This window comes from Clavelina lepadiformis, chromosome 5 (assembly GCF_947623445.1).
Source record: "Clavelina lepadiformis chromosome 5, kaClaLepa1.1, whole genome shotgun sequence".
NCBI lineage: Eukaryota > Metazoa > Chordata > Ascidiacea > Aplousobranchia > Clavelinidae > Clavelina > Clavelina lepadiformis.
The window spans coordinates 15097365-15117026 of NC_135244.1; the positions used below are offsets into that span (position 1 = coordinate 15097365).

General features: G+C 35.9%; 3 protein-coding genes across 3 annotated transcripts; 2 read left to right on the top strand and 1 right to left on the bottom strand.

Annotated features, from left to right (window-relative positions):
- The first annotated feature begins 1482 nt into the window (after positions 1–1482).
- On the top strand, positions 1483–3663 carry LOC143460400 (uncharacterized). Its single transcript, XM_076957890.1, has 4 exons — positions 1483–1653; positions 1825–1858; positions 2848–3097; positions 3190–3663. The coding sequence occupies exons 1-3, from the start codon at positions 1495–1497 to the stop codon at positions 3045–3047; spliced, it is 393 nt and encodes a 130-aa protein (XP_076814005.1). The 5' UTR covers positions 1483–1494; the 3' UTR covers positions 3048–3097; positions 3190–3663.
- A 212-nt stretch (positions 3664–3875) lies between these two features.
- LOC143459942 (uncharacterized) lies at positions 3876–7003 on the bottom strand. Its single transcript, XM_076957262.1, has 4 exons — positions 6766–7003; positions 5115–5202; positions 4563–4810; positions 3876–4239 (listed from the first exon to the last, which is right to left on the bottom strand). Exons 1-4 carry the CDS (start codon positions 6961–6963, stop codon positions 4039–4041), a joined length of 735 nt encoding a protein of 244 aa, XP_076813377.1. The 5' UTR covers positions 6964–7003; the 3' UTR covers positions 3876–4038.
- Positions 7004–14764: 7761 nt separating this feature from the next.
- Positions 14765–19322, top strand: LOC143459954 (methionine aminopeptidase 2-like). The gene is made up of 11 exons (XM_076957274.1): positions 14765–14968; positions 15707–15796; positions 16143–16311; positions 16489–16650; positions 16743–16816; positions 17050–17157; positions 17666–17767; positions 17941–18030; positions 18252–18355; positions 18477–18598; positions 18673–19322. Exons 1-11 carry the CDS (start codon positions 14830–14832, stop codon positions 18923–18925), a joined length of 1413 nt encoding a protein of 470 aa, XP_076813389.1. The 5' UTR covers positions 14765–14829; the 3' UTR covers positions 18926–19322.
- Positions 19323–19662: the final 340 nt, after the last annotated feature.

Below are 19662 nucleotides of genomic sequence, written 5' to 3' on the forward strand. Positions count from 1 at the left end.
GCCTGACTATCGCTAAAATGTTGGGTGTGTATAGCCTACCGGGATAATCATGTAGATAATGGTTAATCGATTTCTGTCAATGAAGTTAGAAGAGAACGACCAAGCTATGTCTATACTTTTAACTAACTTATCTTAATTTAAAATCTATCGTATACTCCTAAATGTCCAGGTTATGCAGCCATCAAAAACTAAAAAAGTGTCAGCGAGGAGACAAAAAAAGCGGTAGCCTTACAAGAAAATGACCATAAAAAGAATTGAGAGTGACTATTTCACCTCACGTAGCCTGTAGTTATAGATGCGGTTAGGTGTGGAGAAAAGCCATGCGAAAAGTTGGTTTTAGCTATTTAAGGGTTTATTGGAGTTGTAGATTTAGAATAAAAGTAAAATTTCAGTTAGGTTAAGGTTGCTATGTTACAACATTTAAGTTAGGTTTACAAACAACTGTGAAAAATAGTTTAAAACGAGCGATTTTTCCCGGTAAAATAGTGGCAACCTAAAGGTTATCTCTTATACATCTTTTTTCTATAAAGACTTTTGTCAAGCCTGAAATCTTCTTAAACATTGTTAAGTGTGAAATAACTTCTAGTAATGTAGGCTTACGTATGCAGCAGGTAGATTTTTATTGCGGTTGATTTTAGATGTCAGAGTAAATTTGATTTTCAAAACTGTTTTGAAGAGAAAAGGCTAGAATAGCAATGCAATAGCAATAGCAACATTTTATTGATATTCAAATTATTTGGTTTAAGAATTTTGTTAATTAGCGATGATTATTAGGACTTTCAAGTATTTTGTAATAACTTCCGACTTTTTAGGATAGGATGCATATGAAAATTTGGGAAAAAAAATTAGTATAACTTTCTTAGCTTTGTTTACGTAGGCATAGACATTGTTTGAGTGTTGGTTGTAAAGTCCGCATCAGAAAAATGTAATTTTAAATCTCTAAAAAATTACTAATTAAAATATTTTATAATCTTAAATGCTTAAAAAGTTTCAAAAATCAACGTAAATTTAAAACTCCTATTTTAAAACCTTATTCATCTCTTTATCTATTATTCACACCCCCCCCCCCCCCTCCCCGGAGGAATAAAGCGGAGTTCGTGGGAATGCATATAGTTAATTTTGCATTGGGCCTTACATTGGTTACTTTCGAATGCAGATATAATAAGGCCGAAAATGTTTTTATTTCCCATATTATTCAAAAACCGTTTTACGAATAAACCTGAAAATAAGGGTAATAATAAATAAACCTCAGTTTTAACCGTAAACCTATCCCATATTAAATGGCCAATTTTGGGTCACATATCACTTGGCAATTCTGGAGGTTAGAGCGTTAAAAAAATAGTGGTCCTTGTTTGCTGCTGATATACTTTGCAAATAATGTTTTCTTCCCACGTATCTATGCACCAACTGATACATTAATCCAAGAAATTATGTAAAAGATTAATTGTTAATTATTTTCAACCACAGGCAACAACAGGACATAATATATTCAGAATGAGGATTTGTGCTTTATTTTTCCTTGGCATAGCTGTCATGTTAGTCGGTACCAGCGCACATCAAACCCTAATTTGCAAGCAAATACGAAATACAGTTGGACTTTCAGAAGAGGGCAGTTTTGGCGAATTTTTTGGACATAACTACAATAATGGATTTGTTAGTAATGGAAAATTTAAGTTCTACTCTGTCTCAATAATATTTAACAATATCTGAGTTACAATAAAATAATGACCAAAGAACGTTATAAGCTAGTGCAAATTATACGTTTCGCATAATTTCTCTACTTTTTATATTCAGGTTTCGCTACAAACAGTGGAAATGTTTTAGGTTAAACTTCAACAAGAATTAAGCTTTATCAAAGGTAAGCCACTTCAAAGCTGGAACAATATTGTTCATATAATACAGTTGCATAAGTGCCTCTTTTCCAGACATCAAGAACAAAAAGAACAAAGTATAATATATACAGACGCTTTTAGCCGAAAATCGTACATAAGCTATAGGCCTACATGCAGCTGTGGGCAGTCGGTATTTTGAAAGTACCGTTGGCAGCGGTACCAGTACTTGGCAAAAATGTACCGACGGTTCCGATATTCGATACTATTTGAAAAAGTAGTTCGGTACTTTGTTGGTACACGGTACCGGTATTTCTTGTGTCAAAGGTGCTGCTGCAAATGCAATGTTTGCCGCTATTATGCCCCCGGTAAAGGTTACTCCAGGTCAAAACATATGTGACCTTAATTGCTTGCAATTTTACTTAACATTTTTAGATTAAAAAGAGCAACAGATACTAAAATTCTTATTAAGGATTAATTAACATTTAATTTGGAAAATATATTTGTTAAAATTTTAAAATAATCACGTGAAAAGTACCGAGTACCGGGACCGACTGAAATTTCTTGAAAAAAGTAATTCGGTACCGGTATTGGTACTGAAAAAGTACCGCGGCACAGTAATTCGGTACTATAGTACTGCGGTACTGCCCACCCATGCCTATATATAGGCCTTTCAATTTTGGTTAATATCCAGCAAAAAACATTTATTGGCGTACAATTTGTTTAGAGATAAATTGTCATCGAATTATATTGAGTTATAATTTGGGACGTTTCGTCACCTGAATTCGGCATCGACTCAAAAAAGGAAGTATGATAGTTTAGTAAGAGTTCCAGCATGCAAAGGCTTAGATAGGCTATATAGCCTATTATGTGACCTATACGGCAGCAATAGTTTGGATTATCGTATTGTAGCATTTTTAAAACCAAAAAATGCAATAATTAGCTTATATAGGCATATTACAGATACTATTATCATGTCTTGACTAAAAGATAAACTCGCGTTTTTGGCAATTTCCAGATCAACTGAAATGTTCTGGAGGAGTTATTGTGGAGAGAACTTGTTATAAACTTCCCCGCCGAGTTGGTGTAAAACTATCTTACGACGAAGCTGAGCGAATGTGCATATTCCATGGAGGTGTTCTTGCGCAACTTCCAACAGGAGAGTCCTATAATGCTGTTGTGACCTACACCAAGAGAATGTTAACATTGACAGCATAGACAACAAAGAAAGAGATTTTGTTCAAATATGGTTGAATTCTGTTTGCCAGGTATCCATGCTTTCGTCCAGAATGTTTATTAATTTGTACGTATATTTGTAATATACGTATATAATCCAATCGTAAAATATCAAGTTTTTCAGGACAATAAAGTTTTTTTACGTAACGGTGAGCGCGGTTATGCCTCCTGGTATCCAAGACAACCGGCCCAGCTTGTTGGCCACAGTCGCATGGGTCTTCACGTTCCAATAAAACCCGAAGCTTTTCCTCACCAAGTTGGAATGTTCAACGTCAACCGAGAATATACTGGAGCAAACTTCGCACTGTGCGAATTTAGCCTTGATTGAAATATTTCTAGTTAATTGAAATAATTTAGCTATGATACGCGTGTCAATGGCATACTAAGCATTTGAAACTCCTAACAAGATTATCTATGATATTTATTCCAATTGAACTTTTGATTTTCTTTAAGGTGTATCCTGTTTTGAAACATTTTAAATTCATAACCCAAGTCCGAAATGCTACACTCAAAATTCATAAATTCTTCACAAATAGTTAGCTTAAGTTTTGTGGATAATTAATTTGCTTTGCAACTTTGATAAAACGATAAATGCAAGAATACAGATAACACATTCTACTGTACTGTATTGTCTTATTAAATTGTTACATAAACAGTTACCTATACCTGCGATAACGTTGAATTATGATGACCTGTTTAACGCAACTCACAGTGTGACGTCAGAAAAAAATCAAGTCAAATGCACTTGACTTGACTCGAGTCACAGTTTAAAATGATTCCACTTGACTCGAGTCAGAAAAAGATGACTCAGTCACAATATTGGCTCACACACAAACTTTGGTTGCATTGAGCTTGTAGCCAACGTTTTTATTCACATGCATAGGTCTATAAGCTATACTTAAACGCATAATGTGGTAAATATATTTCCATTGGTTAAAAGAAACATTTCACAGAGGATATTGGATACGCAATTTTATTCTGTTATTGAAAACTGGCAAAATGGGATCGCCACATGTCCGGCGTTAATATTAAACATTCCGACGTGTGAAGATGTATGAGCTGGCTTCAGCGCTACTTCGATGGCCATTCTGTTATGACCTGATGTCGATCCTGGGTAGCGTGGGTACCAAGACGTAAAACCTAGCTGGCCACTTCGCAACACGACAGCGTTTCCCTAAAATTGAAAATATCGTGCATTTATAAGATCGACCAAAGCTTTTGAAAACTGCATAGAAATTTTGTTGTTGTTTCCGAGAAAAGTTTTCAAATCTTAAGAAACAGGAAGATTTAGACCGACGACAGTTTGTGAGTTTGCTATGGGGCAAATTTGATGCAGGTCTTACTACTAAGTTCAAATTTAAACAAAGGTGATTTTTTAACTAAAATACATTGAATGTAGCTTAGTTTACTATGCACAATAAAAAGCACTCTCTGTTTAATTCCATTTAAAAAAATTTGGAGGCATGCAGAAAGTGTTCTTATTCTTATGCACTGTACCTGGTATGTGGAACCCATCCAAACTTGAACAAAATTTCGAGCTTTGTTGTCAACGTCTAAGCTCCAAGTGTTCCTGACATAAGCGTTAATTGAATTATATGCTTCTTCCGAGTCAACTTCAGCCAGCGAGCCGCCATGAAAGGCGCACAGATTGCTTGCATCAACATAGTTAATGCGAACTCCAACACGATAAAGTAGGCGGTAGCACTTGTCATCAATCACAACTCCATCGAAGCATGTCAGTTTTTCTACAAAAAGTTTTGCTACCATTTTTACATATGACTCTGAATACGAATGATGTAAATACTTGGCGTTCTTATATGCGTGTAGTCTAGATGCATGCATAACTTGAATTTAATATAGGCCTAAAAGAGCTCCGAGTGTAAAAACTAGACTACCATAGAGTATAGCTTTGGCATTTTCAAAGCTGGATGCACGTTTTCTGATTAAATTATTAAAGCACAGATACACAAGAACGATAGTAGCCTAACAAATGTAACAGATAAATGACAACTTCAAAACTCTGTTGTAAAATACCAGTATAGAGCGTACTTTTAAAAATTTCCAGCTCTTGGCGAAGTTTATTGTTAATTTCCTCATAGCTTGGGATATTAGGCGGTCCGGGCGGTCCAGGAGGTCCCTGCGAAGTTATAACACTTAAAAAACCAACAAATGTTTCTCTCAAAGCACTTTGGGCTACAGTATTTGTATGCTGCATAAACGATTACCATATGTATAAATTGAAACATACCAAATTGAAACGTGTAGATTGTGGCCAATAAATATACAAAAAAGCAAAATGCTCAAAACTTCGTAGTATTTAACTTATACAGTATAGTTGCCATAGGGCTGAAATCTGCATGTAATATTAGGCCTACCATATTTTCATCGCCTAAAAAGAGGACAAAGAGGACCAGCTAGCACAATGCAAATAGAGACTTACGTTTAAAGAATTTATCACATGTTTTTGGATAACTATACACATATGCACAAGTAATGCATTCAGCTTCAAAATCATTACGTCCTTTTCTGAAACAAGGATACTTTTGCCGCAGTTCATCAGAAAACACAGTATATTTCTTTGGCGTTATTGCTTAGCTTTATTTAGCTTTTATGGTTGTCTAAATCAAAACAATGATAACAAAAATGGTTAGACCTCATGCTGTCGCCGAAATGTCACTTGACTTAGGCCTCATGCCAAAAAGTCGGGATCACGTCAATTCACCGTGAACAAATTCACCGGCGACAATTGGTCGTGGTCAACTGACCGGCAACAAATTGGCCGGCGACACAAATCAAACGCTACGCATTTTATTTTTATTTTTTACGCATATTAGCATTGTTGTTGATTCAAATTATATGATTAAAGTAATAATATGATTTAAGGTCAGTTGGTTCTAGGTAAATTTACGTCACGGTCAGTTGTCCCCCGGTCAGTTTGTTCGCGGTCAATTACCCACGGTTAATTATCGTGGAACCCAAAAAGTCACATAAAAATATAATTGTGTTGAAAATATAAGCAAGAAAGCACAAAATGCAAAAAAGAGGACATTTTGACATTTTTCAGTAGGCTATACTTTGAGCACAATTCATTTTTCTTTAGAAAAGAGGATATATGGTAGCCCTAAGTAACACTAATAGTATAGGCTAGGCCTACAAAACTCACACCTTTGCTTTATTAATGGGCCTTGTTACATGTGAGGTTCTGTTGCAATTTTTCTGGCGCAAGTTTGAACTTAACAGACCCCAAGTTTGAACTTAACTCAACATGCGCGCATGTAAAACCACGAACTTGTCGAGACGACTAGCGGTACTTTCTTTACGGTCTGTTAAGTTCGAACTCGTGCCAGAAAAATTGCGACAGATCATCGCATGTTAAAAGGCCCAAATGTTACAGAGAACGTCGAACAATGTTTGCAATAACAATCAAGAAGGTAGGGCTGGTAGGGCAATTTGTTGGAAAACATTTTTTAAACCAGCAATTCATCATGTTTCATGACTACAGTAATTTTTTGGAAATAACTACAACGTCTCGCCTAAAAGTTTTGTTGAAAATATAAGCAACTAACTCGAAATGCGAAAAAAGAGGACATTTGGGCATTTTTGAGCGTCCTCGGAGGACCATTCACTTTTCTTGAAAAAAGAGGACAAATCCTCCTAAAAGAGGACGTATGGTAGGCCTATGTAATATGCTGAGTCATACTTGCTCTCCTCGTGGACCTCGTTTTCCTGGCTGAGCAGCGGTGGTGCAGTCGCAATTTGTATCGACAAGATTTTGCTGCTGACCAGAACTTGCATCAAATACTTCACCAACCGTCTTGCAAATGAGGTGTTGGCCGCTTGCTTCGATCAAGCGTGGTGTCAAAACAAAACACAAAATAACCAGGTATATACTAATCATATTGCAAGAATTTTTTCAAGCTACTGAATTAGAATGAAGAAAAACAAACACCGGCGTTCAAAAAGGTAAACGTTTTTTTCCTTAAGCGGATGTTTACCTTCATGGCGTGACCATTAGCAGGGCACGCGTGAAAATGCGACTGGTTCTACAGTTTGTATGCAGCAGATTTTACTCGTATGAAATTACATTTTCCATTTTTCAAGCCGGTGGTATGGTGAAATATTTGCCATAGCCTATAATAATTACAGCGAACTTTGCGTATAGGCCATATATCATACATATAACTAATTACTTAAAAGGTATCAAATAGGATATAATTTCCATTATGTGATGAAAAGGGATGACATACCTTGCACCCTGGCAGATATTCAATAAAGAACACTGAGAACACCAACACAAAGCTATGGCGTAACCACCCGAATATTTAGGTTTGGGGAAGGGGTCGGGTGTGCAGAGCTTATTAATGCAGATGCAGAGCTTATCTGACTTAACTTATGTTATGTTAATTTAATTTACCTATTGAATTATCTGACTTTATTGTTGCGTGCGGTTAGAATACTCTAACCTCTTTTCAGCCGAAAGCTTTTAATATTACAACAGATATAGTTTACAAGAAAAGGTTTTTATTGTTGGTGCTGTACACTTTCTCAATAATACGCATAATCAAAAACATAGTAATACCACTGCTTATAAAATGTCTATTGAGTTGCGAACACCATTACTAGCGTAGTAAGCTCATCTGACTCTCTCTGTGTCTCTCCGTCTGTCTCTGTCTCTGCTCGCTGGTAGAAGTGCGAGCTTATAAAACGTGAAGCAATGGGAGTAAAAATGCTCCACAAGAAAAAGGCAGCATTTCAGAACATGTTCAGCGAGGAAAACAATGTGTTGGCAATGGGAGTTACATGCAGTTGAAGTTGACACGTAGATAAATTATAATTATCAGTATAAAGTTTAAGAAGCGGGCATTTCCAATAAAGACTTCTTATCAGCACAGCTGCTGGAAACAACCTGGGAACGTACTAAAGGGAGTGTTCACACGAAGATATTCAGAGTAAGTTTCCAAATATCAAACGACAGTTGAAGTGTTATCAAAAAACAAGTTCATAAACTTCAATCAATAACAAGAAAACACTTTTCCAAGAAATGATGTAATGGTATTAAAAATGCCACCCAGGCCGCTACAGGTGAAATACTTTGTAAAGTAACAATTCCACCGTTTTTACGAGACGGGGTTATAGTCTCTGAGCCACGTTGGTAGCACATTTGAAACGTGAATATGGCGCATCTTGCGTACGACCACAATCTGAGGTAAATATTTCTCAACTAATGGCTGACAGTGATCAATGGACATCGCCTTATACGCAAGAAATTTAATAAACAATTGTGTGGATTGATGTTCAGTATTTTCTTTTATAAAGTAACCTTATATACTCCATTGTCACGCGCAATTACGTTTCAACATGTCCCAGTTTTGGTGTCAATACTTTATATAAATTTTAATGATCGTATGTCAATGTCGAAAGACTGGATTAAAAGATTAGATTAGATTAGAGATTAGAAAGTAGATGTAGGTTAAGTTTAGTTTACTAAGTTAAAAATTTATTTGGGTTAACAAGAAACTGAAAGAATAGCTTCGAAGGCACGATTTTGTCCGGTGAATTAGTGGCAGCCATCGTTAAAATACAATTCTAGATGCTGAGATGGAGGAGCTGCAATTAATTAGTTATGAATATGATTTAACAATTGGTCGTGTTAGGCGGAGTTCAATCAATTGTGTTATGCCAACTTTGTTGCGGAAGCGGGTTTGGATCCCGGTGTGGTCGCGTTGGTGAAACAGGCTGTTTTACTTGGCAATGGAGGATATTACTTGGCGCGTTAAAGTGGTCGTAAAACGGGGTGGTCGTTAACCTAGATTCCACTGTATATCAGAGAATCCTACTTCATTGCCACCACCACATTTGCCATTTCGTATAAATGTTATACAAATTTTTGACCTCATTTTGCATCTCCTATGGCTGTGCCCGGGTTTAGCCTGGCTACGTCTCTGAACTCAGTGTATATTTTCGGACATAACCACTTTATATTTTCTGCTTAATTTTAAACACGATGCGCATTTGCATACTTTAAGCAAACAAATAAACTTTTCACAGATTTAGTCTGGTTTAAAAAATTTAAATGTTATTCCATTAACTGCGTATATTAATTCTAAAATTTTCAGTCTGGCGGTGTGCGGGCGTGATTTGAAGTTTCATTGCGATGGATACAAAAACAGCAATTAAATTAGATTAAAATCACAATACTTGTTTGTACAGGAATTGTTATTTTACCACGTCATAACATGTTAACTGCGGTAACATTTGTCGACAAATCGTAGCCTACGGCTATCTAACTGATGTATATCTAGGTTTAAATCAATTTCATGAAGCTTTGGAAAAATAAGGCTTAACCAAGTAAACTTATCGCATCCTTACTCGAGAAAACTAGCCTAGCCTATATTCCCAATAAATGTCTACTTTAGCCTAGAACAGCGTGGTCCAACTTCTTTACATCGCGGGCCAAAATCAGAAAATTTTTTTTTCTTGCGGGCCAATGTTTTTAAATTAGAACTGAAGAAATGTGAAATTACAACTGAAGAACAATGTGACATTGATATTAGAACTGAAATTAGAACCGAAAAAAGTTCTCTTGTTTCATTAAAACTGAAATTAGAATAGTTCAAAATTTAGCTATTAAATGCTGATCAATGTGACATCTGCGGTCGAGGTTCTTCCTCGACAATAGCGACTATCAAAGCTGACTATCAGTTCGCGGGCCAAAAAATTGGTGCTCGCGGGCCAACTTTGGCCCGCGGGCCTGCAGTTGGACCACGCTGGCCTAGAACAACTATACTAACAACTTTCCGCGTATATTCAGGAGCCACATAGCTAATATAGACTACTATGCTGTTCGTACAAAGAACACGAATATATAGGCTATTATTTATTTGTAAGCAGTTCGTGCGTATAGTTTTGTTCGGCAAGTTTTATATCAATTCTTTCCACGAGTTACAAACATTTTGTTTGTAATGTTTTTAATGACAAAATCTTCTCTAGCGTAAGTTCTGCCATACTATTCAAAGGAATTTTTTTTATTGAAACGATCTTAAACAAAAACCATTCCTACCTTATTGTATGCTCGCATTTGTGGCAAAAGTAGGCTGTAGCCCACAGATTTGTTGGTATTCGTGGTGCTTTCAAAGTTTACATATGATAATGGTTAGTTTCGATGCACAATATTAAACGCCTTGATTGCAGTGCCCTATTCTACTAGGGCGACTAGGCACTAGTTATAAGTCAGTAACTCCATGGTTTGACAAGATTAGCCTATAGTAACATACAGGCTAGAAGAATTGTAGCATTCACCACCCTGTCCGCTAGATAACGGCAGGACACCACGATTATTTACCCAAAGAACCATTGTTTTTTCTCTTTATTCCTTGTACGCATTTGGAGTCAATCATCTTTCAGACAAAGAGGCTTACAGACGCTCCTTTGAGACGTCTCTCCGCGTTAAGTTATGCTTGTGCTTCACCACATGTAATTTGCCAATAAAATGATATCAGGTTCAGGAACAGCTCAACAGCATATATATATATAGCGTAATGTTTTCGTTGCGCTATAGAATTATAGGCTACGTTAAAAATATAAAATGTCCCAAAGATGGTTATCCGAAGAAGTATATTTTCTCGTAAAGTTATAGTTGAACAATATCTGCTAAAACCCTCACGTTTCTTCGATTCTTTTATAATTGAAAAATAAAATTCAGAAACTCAATTTTTGATACGTTTTCTCAACCACTCAAGCTTTTCGTCTAATATGATCGGGTTTGGGTGCCTAAGCACTTATGGCAAAACTTTAACCACGATTGGTTTTAAGCGCTTGTAAATTTTTACGCAGATTTGGGCGAATTGAAGAACATTTTCGGAAAATTCTCAAATATTTAGACAAATATAAGACATCCATACGAATCTTTGTAAATTTCATTTGTACCGAAGACCACAGTAGGCCTATAGCCAGGGTTGCCATCGGTCTGGACTCAAAAATAAGGACGAACAGGAAGCAAAAGAAGAATACTAGCTTAAGCAGTGCACAACAGGAGAAGGCAAGAAATGTTTCAAAAATGAAAAAACGAGATACTATTTGCATGTTCTCAATTTTTGTATCTCTTTAGTACAAAATGCGCAAAATACGAACCCTCTGCCCTAAAAATAAGACGAAAACAAGGACGCAAGTTAAAATAAAGACATTTCTGAGAAAAAAGGACAAAATTATTTTCTAAGACACGGACCTTCAAAATAAGGACAAATCTTAGAAATAAGGACGGTATGGCAACCCTGCCTATAGCACAATGACAATAACGAAACTTCGTGTTCGTAAGAAAAGGAGAAGAGCATAGTAGGGTATGAGGCCCCAGGTTACAAATTCTCTGGATCTGGCATTCGCCAAGGATTTATTAACAAATCATTCTGCTAAGTCATGTGTCGGATATTATGTCACAACGGAAGAAAAAAATGTTACAACGATGGCTTTCTTACCGCTCTGCCACATGAGTCTCCAACATCCGTTTATTTTTTAGGGCATGTTACCCCAGGCTCCTTATATAAATTAAAATTAAAATTGTTAAGTAACATGCGACCTCGTGACATTATATATCTTGTCTTCCATCATCCAACCACGAAACTATGGCTGTACAAAAATTCTGTTGTGAAGTGAAACGTGATGTTGATGTTTCTCATCTCTTGCACTGAGCATGCGGACTGATAGTTACCCTTGCTTGTTACCTGTTCGTCTGCAGTTGATTTGGTGGTGGTGGTGGTGGTGTTGGTATCAAATGATAATTTTTGTCCTCGCACTGAGGAAGGTTGTTACACGACTTAAACTCGGCAATGATTCGGCTACACGTTGCTCAAACCCGGTCACCGAACTATAGGCGTACCCTTGGTGCAAATTTCGATAGACGCATACGTTTTTTATTTGTCTGCCACTAGCCTATTTCACCGGAAAAAATTCGTACGTTTAAAGCTATAAATGTTACCCTAGCATAAATGCCACAACATAGTAACCAAAACCAACCCTAAATCTACCTTGTTAAACTAAACCTGGGTCAAGTATATACACTATGCAAGTGCACAAATACAGGATGCCTTTGTATGGTAGACCCCAGCTACTCTAATTGTGACGTTATCTGGTTGTTTATTTTTATAGCCTACTAGACTCCTAAATCTAACTTTAATTAAACTCTAAATAGCTTAAATCGGCTCTTTGCATACCCATTCTCTTAACCTACCTGCCTATCTATGACAACAGACTGTGTGAACTGAATACAGTAAAATAGGCACTCTCCAAATTAAATGCTGATGCTTACAGTTTGCATCCTATTTCGTATCTATCTTTTATTTCTTTTCATTTTAAAAAGTATTGGAGTTTTAAAGTAATAAAAGGTATTAGGCCTATTTCGTTCAAAGCTGTATTTATGGGGATTGAGTGAAACAATTTAATTTTATGAAAACGATAATTAAGCTTATTTTGCTTGGCGTGTGTTCACTCGATCTGTTCTCGTAGATAGGATCATTTACCATTGCTGTGTTTGATGTCCGCATGAAAATATTTCAATTATGGCTGCCACTATTTCATCGGAATAAATCTTTGTTTAAAGCTATTTAGTGGTTTCTTGTTAACCTAACTTAAATGTTATAACATAGCAACCTAAACCTAATCTAGATCTTCCTTGTAATATAAATCTAATTTCAGTTAAAATCTAAATTGCTTAAATCGATTTTTTGCATAACCATTCTTCTAACCAATTGCGCCTATCCTAACAACAGGCTGCGTGACCTACATATGGAGAAATAGTCACTTTCATCAATTGCGTCAAGCAGTTTTAGTCGTCAACTATGGACTGGATGGTCATATTCGAAAAATATTGTTGTGCTAATTTTCCAAACAAAAAAAAATTACGACTTACGCATATTCGAAATTCTCTAAGTTTTGTATGAAGAAGCATTTACACATTTCGTTTATCGAATCTAAGCAATCGGTAACAATGTTACGATTACGGTTTTACGTCGTTTGAAGGTAACATTGAGAGTCATTTTTGCAATTACTGATCCGCAAATCTTGACATGCTCTGCTTTGAGCATGAGGTTAAGTTACTTACGTGACTTTATGATGGAACGTGAAGACATAACATGACGTCATGATACCCGAATTATTTCCTAAGCTGGCGCCAATGCTCTGAGCACCATAACTGTTTCAGCTAATGCTGATAAAATTTTGTAACGATTTTTTTTACGCTAAAACAACGCAATATCTAATAGTTATAAAATAATTGTGATTCGAAATGAATTTCTGATAAGAAACGAGATGTGTGCTTGCATTTACGCATATGACACAAAGGCGCACATTAGCAGACCTGAGCAATAGAGCACTGCAGTTTTAATTATGTTTGCACTCATGTAGAAGTCATAGCAATAGCTTTGGGTGAAAATTTGCCCCCAAAATATTTGAATTATACCACAATAAAAACAGTATTATCTCTTATTTTGTTACCAACCCCCTTTGATTATTTCTGGTTGCGCCACTAGCTGTATGGCATGAGACAGAAAAAGAGATCTGCTCACAGACTACCCTACCAGGCGCATGTTGCTGCGGATTAATGAAAACATGTACCAGGGCACTGAAGATGTGAAAGAACAAAATGCTTTTTTTGGGCCTATATGTACACCTGAATAAATGATAACGTTTTGTATACATTATTTTACAGTTCAATTCAACTTCATAACTTGCTTTATTGCGATGTTTTTCCTTGTATTTTTGTACGTTTTCTCTTGATTGATAGGCGTACTTTTGTTTAATTTGCTTATTTTGGTCTTGTTTTTTTTTAGATTTGCTTGATTGTTTTAATCAAATGATATGGCATCATTGACCGCGATACTACAGTGCTATAATGCTGAATTAGTGTACCGCGATACTTTTTAAAGTGATTACTTCTCACTTTTGAGAAGTATATTTCTCAAAACTTCATTTTAGTTAAACCTTAATATCAAATTTAGCGTTTTTTTTTTAATCTACAAATATCTAATAAACTCATATGAGTTCATATCTTTTTTGACTGACCCCTGTACAAAAAATACCGGCACTGGCAAAGTAACAAACTAGTTTTTTGAAATAGTACCGAATGCTGGAGCCATTAGTACACTTTTTGATATAAGTACTGATGCCGTTACTGACGGTACTTTCGAAATACCGACTGCCCACCTCTGGTTAGCATATGTACTTGGCCATTGCTAATTCCGAGGTGTGCGTCATTTTATGAAATCATATTTTCTGACTGCATTAAGCAAACCCTAGTGGATGTTGTGGAGGTGTCGTATCGTGGCGATTGCAATGTCAATGTCTGTATTACAATTAATAGATCCAGGTAAGAAACTTAACAGATGTATACTGAGTAATGATGTATAGCTCTCATGCTAGGTAGTTGTCGACCTTGTTTAGTGGCAACAGTGAACAAATTTTTTAAATTATCAGTGCAAACAAATAATTGAACAGTGTGCAATGTCTGAATTAGCTCCCAAACAGATGCTTGTGTGGTGTGGTGAGGAGGCATCACTGAGTGGGGTAATCTCATAATAAACAGTTGTAAATTCTACACAAATTGTAAATTCTTGTTTCTTTCAGTTTATGTTTTTGTTGAAAATACCAGCTTGTGTGAATTTTTTTTTCTGGCATTGAGGTAATTTTGCATTACTGTTTGTCCGAGGAATAATACTGTAGTTATGTTTAGACGAATGAATGTATACAATATCTTTTATCACTAAAAAGTTGGGTTATGTCTGCTGTTGAAATTGTTGAACCAGTTAAAGAAAATGCTGAAGAAATTGATTTGAAACCTGTTGAAGAGGCAGTTGAAAACGTAGAGCAGGAAGCAAAGAAAAAGAAGAAAAAAAAGAAAAAGAAGAAGAAACCAGGTTTGAGATGCACCACTCGTGTGGACTAGAATTTTTGCTGGACAAGTAGTAAACTTGCACAAAGTTATGTAAAATGTGTAAGTGTTAAATGACATGACTGTATGCACAGAAATGCATCCACTAGTGATTGTTAAACTCTTAAAGCTTAAGAGATATGAGTCAAGGCATCTACTTCTGAAACGATATGGCTAGTGGCAAAAAGTTTCTTGAATTAAGTTTCAACTTCAAGTGACCAAGTTCAAATTAATTCTGTCTATGTCAGTTGCAAAATATTTGTGACTTAAAGCTGGTAATTTGTACACCACACCACGCTTAATTTACATAAAAGCTCATCTTACAGTATGTTTCAGCTGTCTTCATTTAGCCCAGGTACATGCTTGTACTTGTGTTAGTATGTCTCAAATGGCCAATTATGACATCATAATTGGCATGTTCGTTTCCAACTGCATAAAGATATACTTTGGAGTTTGAATTACCTTACGCGATACTTGAAAAATCCCAACTTTTAGTTAGGAATTGGGCTACATAAAATCAATCTTATTTTCCAAGATTGATATGTTGTTAATGATTATAAAAGCTTATTGATGCTAACTAAACTTTCTGGAGCAGCGTTGCCCCAATCCCCCTTTCACCCTGCAGCAGGTGCCTTTGTATTCATGAGTTAATGTTTCCTTTAACTGCTGTTTATTGTTTCAACTGAGGTTTCCTTTTAAACATAATCTGTTCTTGTGTTTGAAGATTCTGCAAATAGTAATGAAGCCAGTGAAAATGTGGAAGCTGGTACGAATGATGCTGAGACTGTAAATGGAGAGGTGGAAGCTGCGGAAGGTATTTGCTATAAATTATGAATAGTATGATAGATGAGTCAAATGTACTACATTTACTCACTTTAATTTATTGTGGAAATTTTTTGTGACATGCCCTGATGTATGTTCACCTGGCACATGATGCACTATATTGGTTTAATTTCGAAATACTGTACCACTAACATGTACTAAACTAACAAAAACAAATTTTAACAATTAGCTTTAATTTATTAGATAGCTCACGTAATTCTTAATAAGTTTTGGTGGAAAACTGTGGAAATTGGCACATAAAATAACTTTTTAGAAAAGCATTTTAACATTAATTATCAAACATACATAGACTTATCTGTGTTCGATACGTTTTGAAGGTGAGGCTGAAGGTGAAGCAACAACTACTGCAGTCAAGAAGAAGAAGAAGAAAAAGAAGAAAGGTGTAAAACAGCAAACCGATCCACCTACGATTCCAATGTCCGAGTTGTTTGCTAACCATGTGTATCCACATGGTCAAGAAGTGGAATATCCCCCAGATAAAGATGGGTATATACTAAACTATGTGCCATGTTATAGTTTTATTGCCGGCATTGTGGTATTGTTTGAGTCATAGGCAGTTTGCTTGTCTCCGTGAGCGTTTTCTTTTTAAACCAGGAAAACGTATTTGGACATTTTAGCTTAGATCAGATCATATTTTGCTCAATTTTAAAACTAATTTTACAGTCGAAGTGCAGTGTGGAGGATGACATCTGAAGAGAAAAAAGCTTTAAATACAAGCTATGAGGAAACGTGGAATGACTTTCGACAAGCTGCAGAGGCTCATCGTCAAGTTCGTAAATACGTTCAAGGTTATATAAAACCAGGCTTGACCATGATTGACATATGGTGAGTTGTACAGTATTTAATTCTTGTTGACAAAAAAGTGAAGTTGAATAGTCGTGGTGCCTGTGAAGTTAAATAGTTCTTTCAACTTGCAGCGAACGACTGGAACAAGCATCAAGGAGCTTAATAAATGAAAACAAACTTGAAGCAGGACTGGCATTCCCCACAGGTTTTATTGCTTTGTTTTTTATTAACTGATTTGTATAATTTATAATTATTATAATGTTTATTATTCTACCTTCAAAACATAGCTCACATAGTAACTGAACAACCAGCTGAATATTACCTAATTGTATTTAAATAAGTTAACTATCACGCCATAGCTGTACAATAGTGAATACATACAACAAAAGCCTAGCAAAGTAAAAAAATCTAGACTAATTCTTTTTTCTGTGTAATAAGGGTGTTCTTTGAATAACTGTGCCGCTCATTACACACCAAATGCTGGAGACAAAACTGTTCTACAATATGATGATGTTTGCAAAATTGATTTTGGAACGCACATTAATGGTAATACTTACCTCTTTGTTGGTATAAGCACTCTGCTTTAGAACAGCGGTTCTTAAACGTTTTGAGATGAGCAATTGACATTGACATTGACAACGCCAAAAAAACTTGTGCCCAATCCTATTGCAAAACATTAAACAGAACAGAGATTAATTTGTACATAATTTTTTATGAATGAAAAGGATGTAGCTGCTTTGTGGAAACTAAATATTTGGCAACCGACAGCAAATGACTGTCCGGCGTAGTTGTGACAGCATGTTTAGTCATAAATCATAGAGAGTTTGTCATTTCTTGCTCACTCCTCATCAACCTCAGGGAGACGCACCTACCAGTTTAAGAGTCACTGCTTTAGTTATACAAAGTGCGACCATTTGAGTTATCCAGTACTTTCAGAGGTTTGTGTTGGTCGCTCACACTTCAGTGTGAATCTACTCGAGTCTTACTTTGATAAAGGTATATATGATTGGTTACTGCTAATTAATTAGATTGAGGTTGTTTCATTTCTTTTCAGGAAGAATTATTGACTCTGCCTTCACAGTTAGTTTTAATCCTAAATACGATCGCCTGTTGGAAGCAGTCAGAGATGCAACAAACACAGGAATAAAAACTGCCGGTTTGAAATTTGTGAAATTTTTTTAATAACTTTGGATAACTGCAAATAACATTTCAACCATATTACTGTTTTGTGTCTCAATTTCCACCTTGACAAACTCAAACAAAGACACAAATCAAACAAGGCAGAAAAATGATGGTATATAATTTCTGTCTCATTTTGTTGTTTTACAGGTATTGATGTTCGTTTGTGTGATATTGGAGAGATTATTCAAGAGACGATGGAGTCTTATGAGGTTGAAATCGATGGCAAGACATACCAGGGTGGGCAGACACAATTTGTTGTAACTTAGTTATGGAATGTCATTCATCAATGTAATGCAATTGTAGATATTCTAAGCTGGTCAGCTTTCTGTGGGTTAAATCTGAACATACTAGTATCAAAATGTTTCTATGTTGCGTGTTAAAAAGCGGTGTGTACTTTTAAGCATGTTTTTTACTGCCTTTGGACAACACAAGCTGATTAGTGATAATTTTCATTTTAGTACGTGCTATTAGGAATCTTAGTGGCCACTCTATTGGCCAGTACAGGATACATGCTGGAAAAACTGTGCCCATTGTGAAAGGAGGAGATCAAACAAGAATGGAGGTATGCTGCTCATGACGTTTAACATTTTATTTTATCTCTGATGGCTCATATTTTTGAAGGGTTTGTGTTCTGCTAGTATGTGAAGTCAATGTCATCAAAATTATGATTGTTTGCTGTGTAGGAAGGAGAAGTTTTTGCAATTGAAACCTTTGGAAGTACTGGAAAGGGAATTGTTCATGATGATATGGATTGTTCCCATTATATGAAGAACTTTGATTTAGCCAACTCACATGTCAATTTAAGGTAACAGTATAATAGGTTTTTTGTCAATTTTTAATGGTACAATTTACCAGTTAAACTTTTTTAACACTTTTCAGGTTGCCAAGAGCAAAACGCCTACTTCATTTAATCACAGAAAACTTTGGTACGTTGGCATTTTGTCGTCGGTGGATTGACCGTCTTGGTGAAACCAAATACCTGATGGCACTGAAGAATTTGTGCGATTCTGGTGTGGTTGATGCTTACCCTCCATTATGTGATATCAGAGGCTGTTACACTGCCCAATTTGAGCACACAATTATTCTCAGGCCGGATTGCAAAGAGGTTGTAAGTCGTGGTGATGACTATTAGCTTTCGTGCATGTTAGCCAGTCAAACTGAAATGAAATTCAAGACCTGTGAAATATATAAATTGTAATCAGTTATTGTGTTTGAATGCACCAAGCTGACCTTTTGCTTTTTTGTAGTTGGCGTCACTTTCGTTTATGCAGGTTTGTGTGAAACTGAAAAAACAATCTTCAGTTTATAAAAATTCCCATCGTTTTTTTAATTTACTTGAGAACACATTTGTTTATCGTGGGTTTTAGTATAACTTATTTTTAAACTGGCTTCCATGTTTTACCTGGATGAATTTAGTTTGCAAAAGAAAGTGTTTTTGTGCATCATTTCATTAAGCCTGTACAGTATTTTGATCATAAAAACATGTCCACATTGAAAGTTGCAACTTGAATAAAGTTTCTGGTATAATGTTTTGTGCTGTTTTTTTTCACAGGACATGTTTATAATTTTGAAATAATAAGGATAGAAAACTACCGATTTATGAGCAAACGTTCGCACAACCATTAACATATGACGAATACATGTCAACAAATTAAATACGTTCCTGACTCGTTCAGTATTAATTAGGGATGGGCCGATACGAACCCAAACCCGAATAGATTCGCCGAATATCGCCTTTATGGAATATTCGGGCGAACACGAATACCAACAATGGCGAATCCTAATACAATATTACTTATAAATTTACTGACTTTCGTAAAAAATGATGATCTAGTTTCCCGACAAAGCTGAACTAGAGTCAGCAGTACT

Bases quoted from the DNA above. Each gene is read 5' to 3' on its own strand.
- LOC143460400 (XM_076957890.1), top strand. From the start codon at position 1,495: ATGAGGATTTGTGCTTTATTTTTCCTTGGCATAGCTGTCATGTTAGTC. The intron at 1,654-1,824 runs GTTAGTAATGGA...GAAATGTTTTAG, and splicing joins ATAACTACAATAATGGATTT to GTTAAACTTCAACAAGAATT. The intron at 1,859-2,847 runs GTAAGCCACTTC...GGCAATTTCCAG, and splicing joins AGAATTAAGCTTTATCAAAG to ATCAACTGAAATGTTCTGGA.
- LOC143459942 (XM_076957262.1), bottom strand. From the start codon at position 6,963: ATGATTAGTATATACCTGGTTATTTTGTGTTTTGTTTTGACACCACGC. The intron at 4,811-5,114 runs GTACGCTCTATA...AACTTTTTGTAG, and splicing joins AGAGCTGGAAATTTTTAAAA to AAAAACTGACATGCTTCGAT. The intron at 4,240-4,562 runs GTACAGTGCATA...TTTCAATTTTAG, and splicing joins GGATGGGTTCCACATACCAG to GGAAACGCTGTCGTGTTGCG.
- LOC143459954 (XM_076957274.1), top strand. From the start codon at position 14,830: ATGTCTGCTGTTGAAATTGTTGAACCAGTTAAAGAAAATGCTGAAGAA. The intron at 17,768-17,940 runs GTTTGAAATTTG...GTTGTTTTACAG, and splicing joins CACAGGAATAAAAACTGCCG to GTATTGATGTTCGTTTGTGT. The intron at 18,031-18,251 runs GTGGGCAGACAC...TTTTCATTTTAG, and splicing joins CGATGGCAAGACATACCAGG to TACGTGCTATTAGGAATCTT.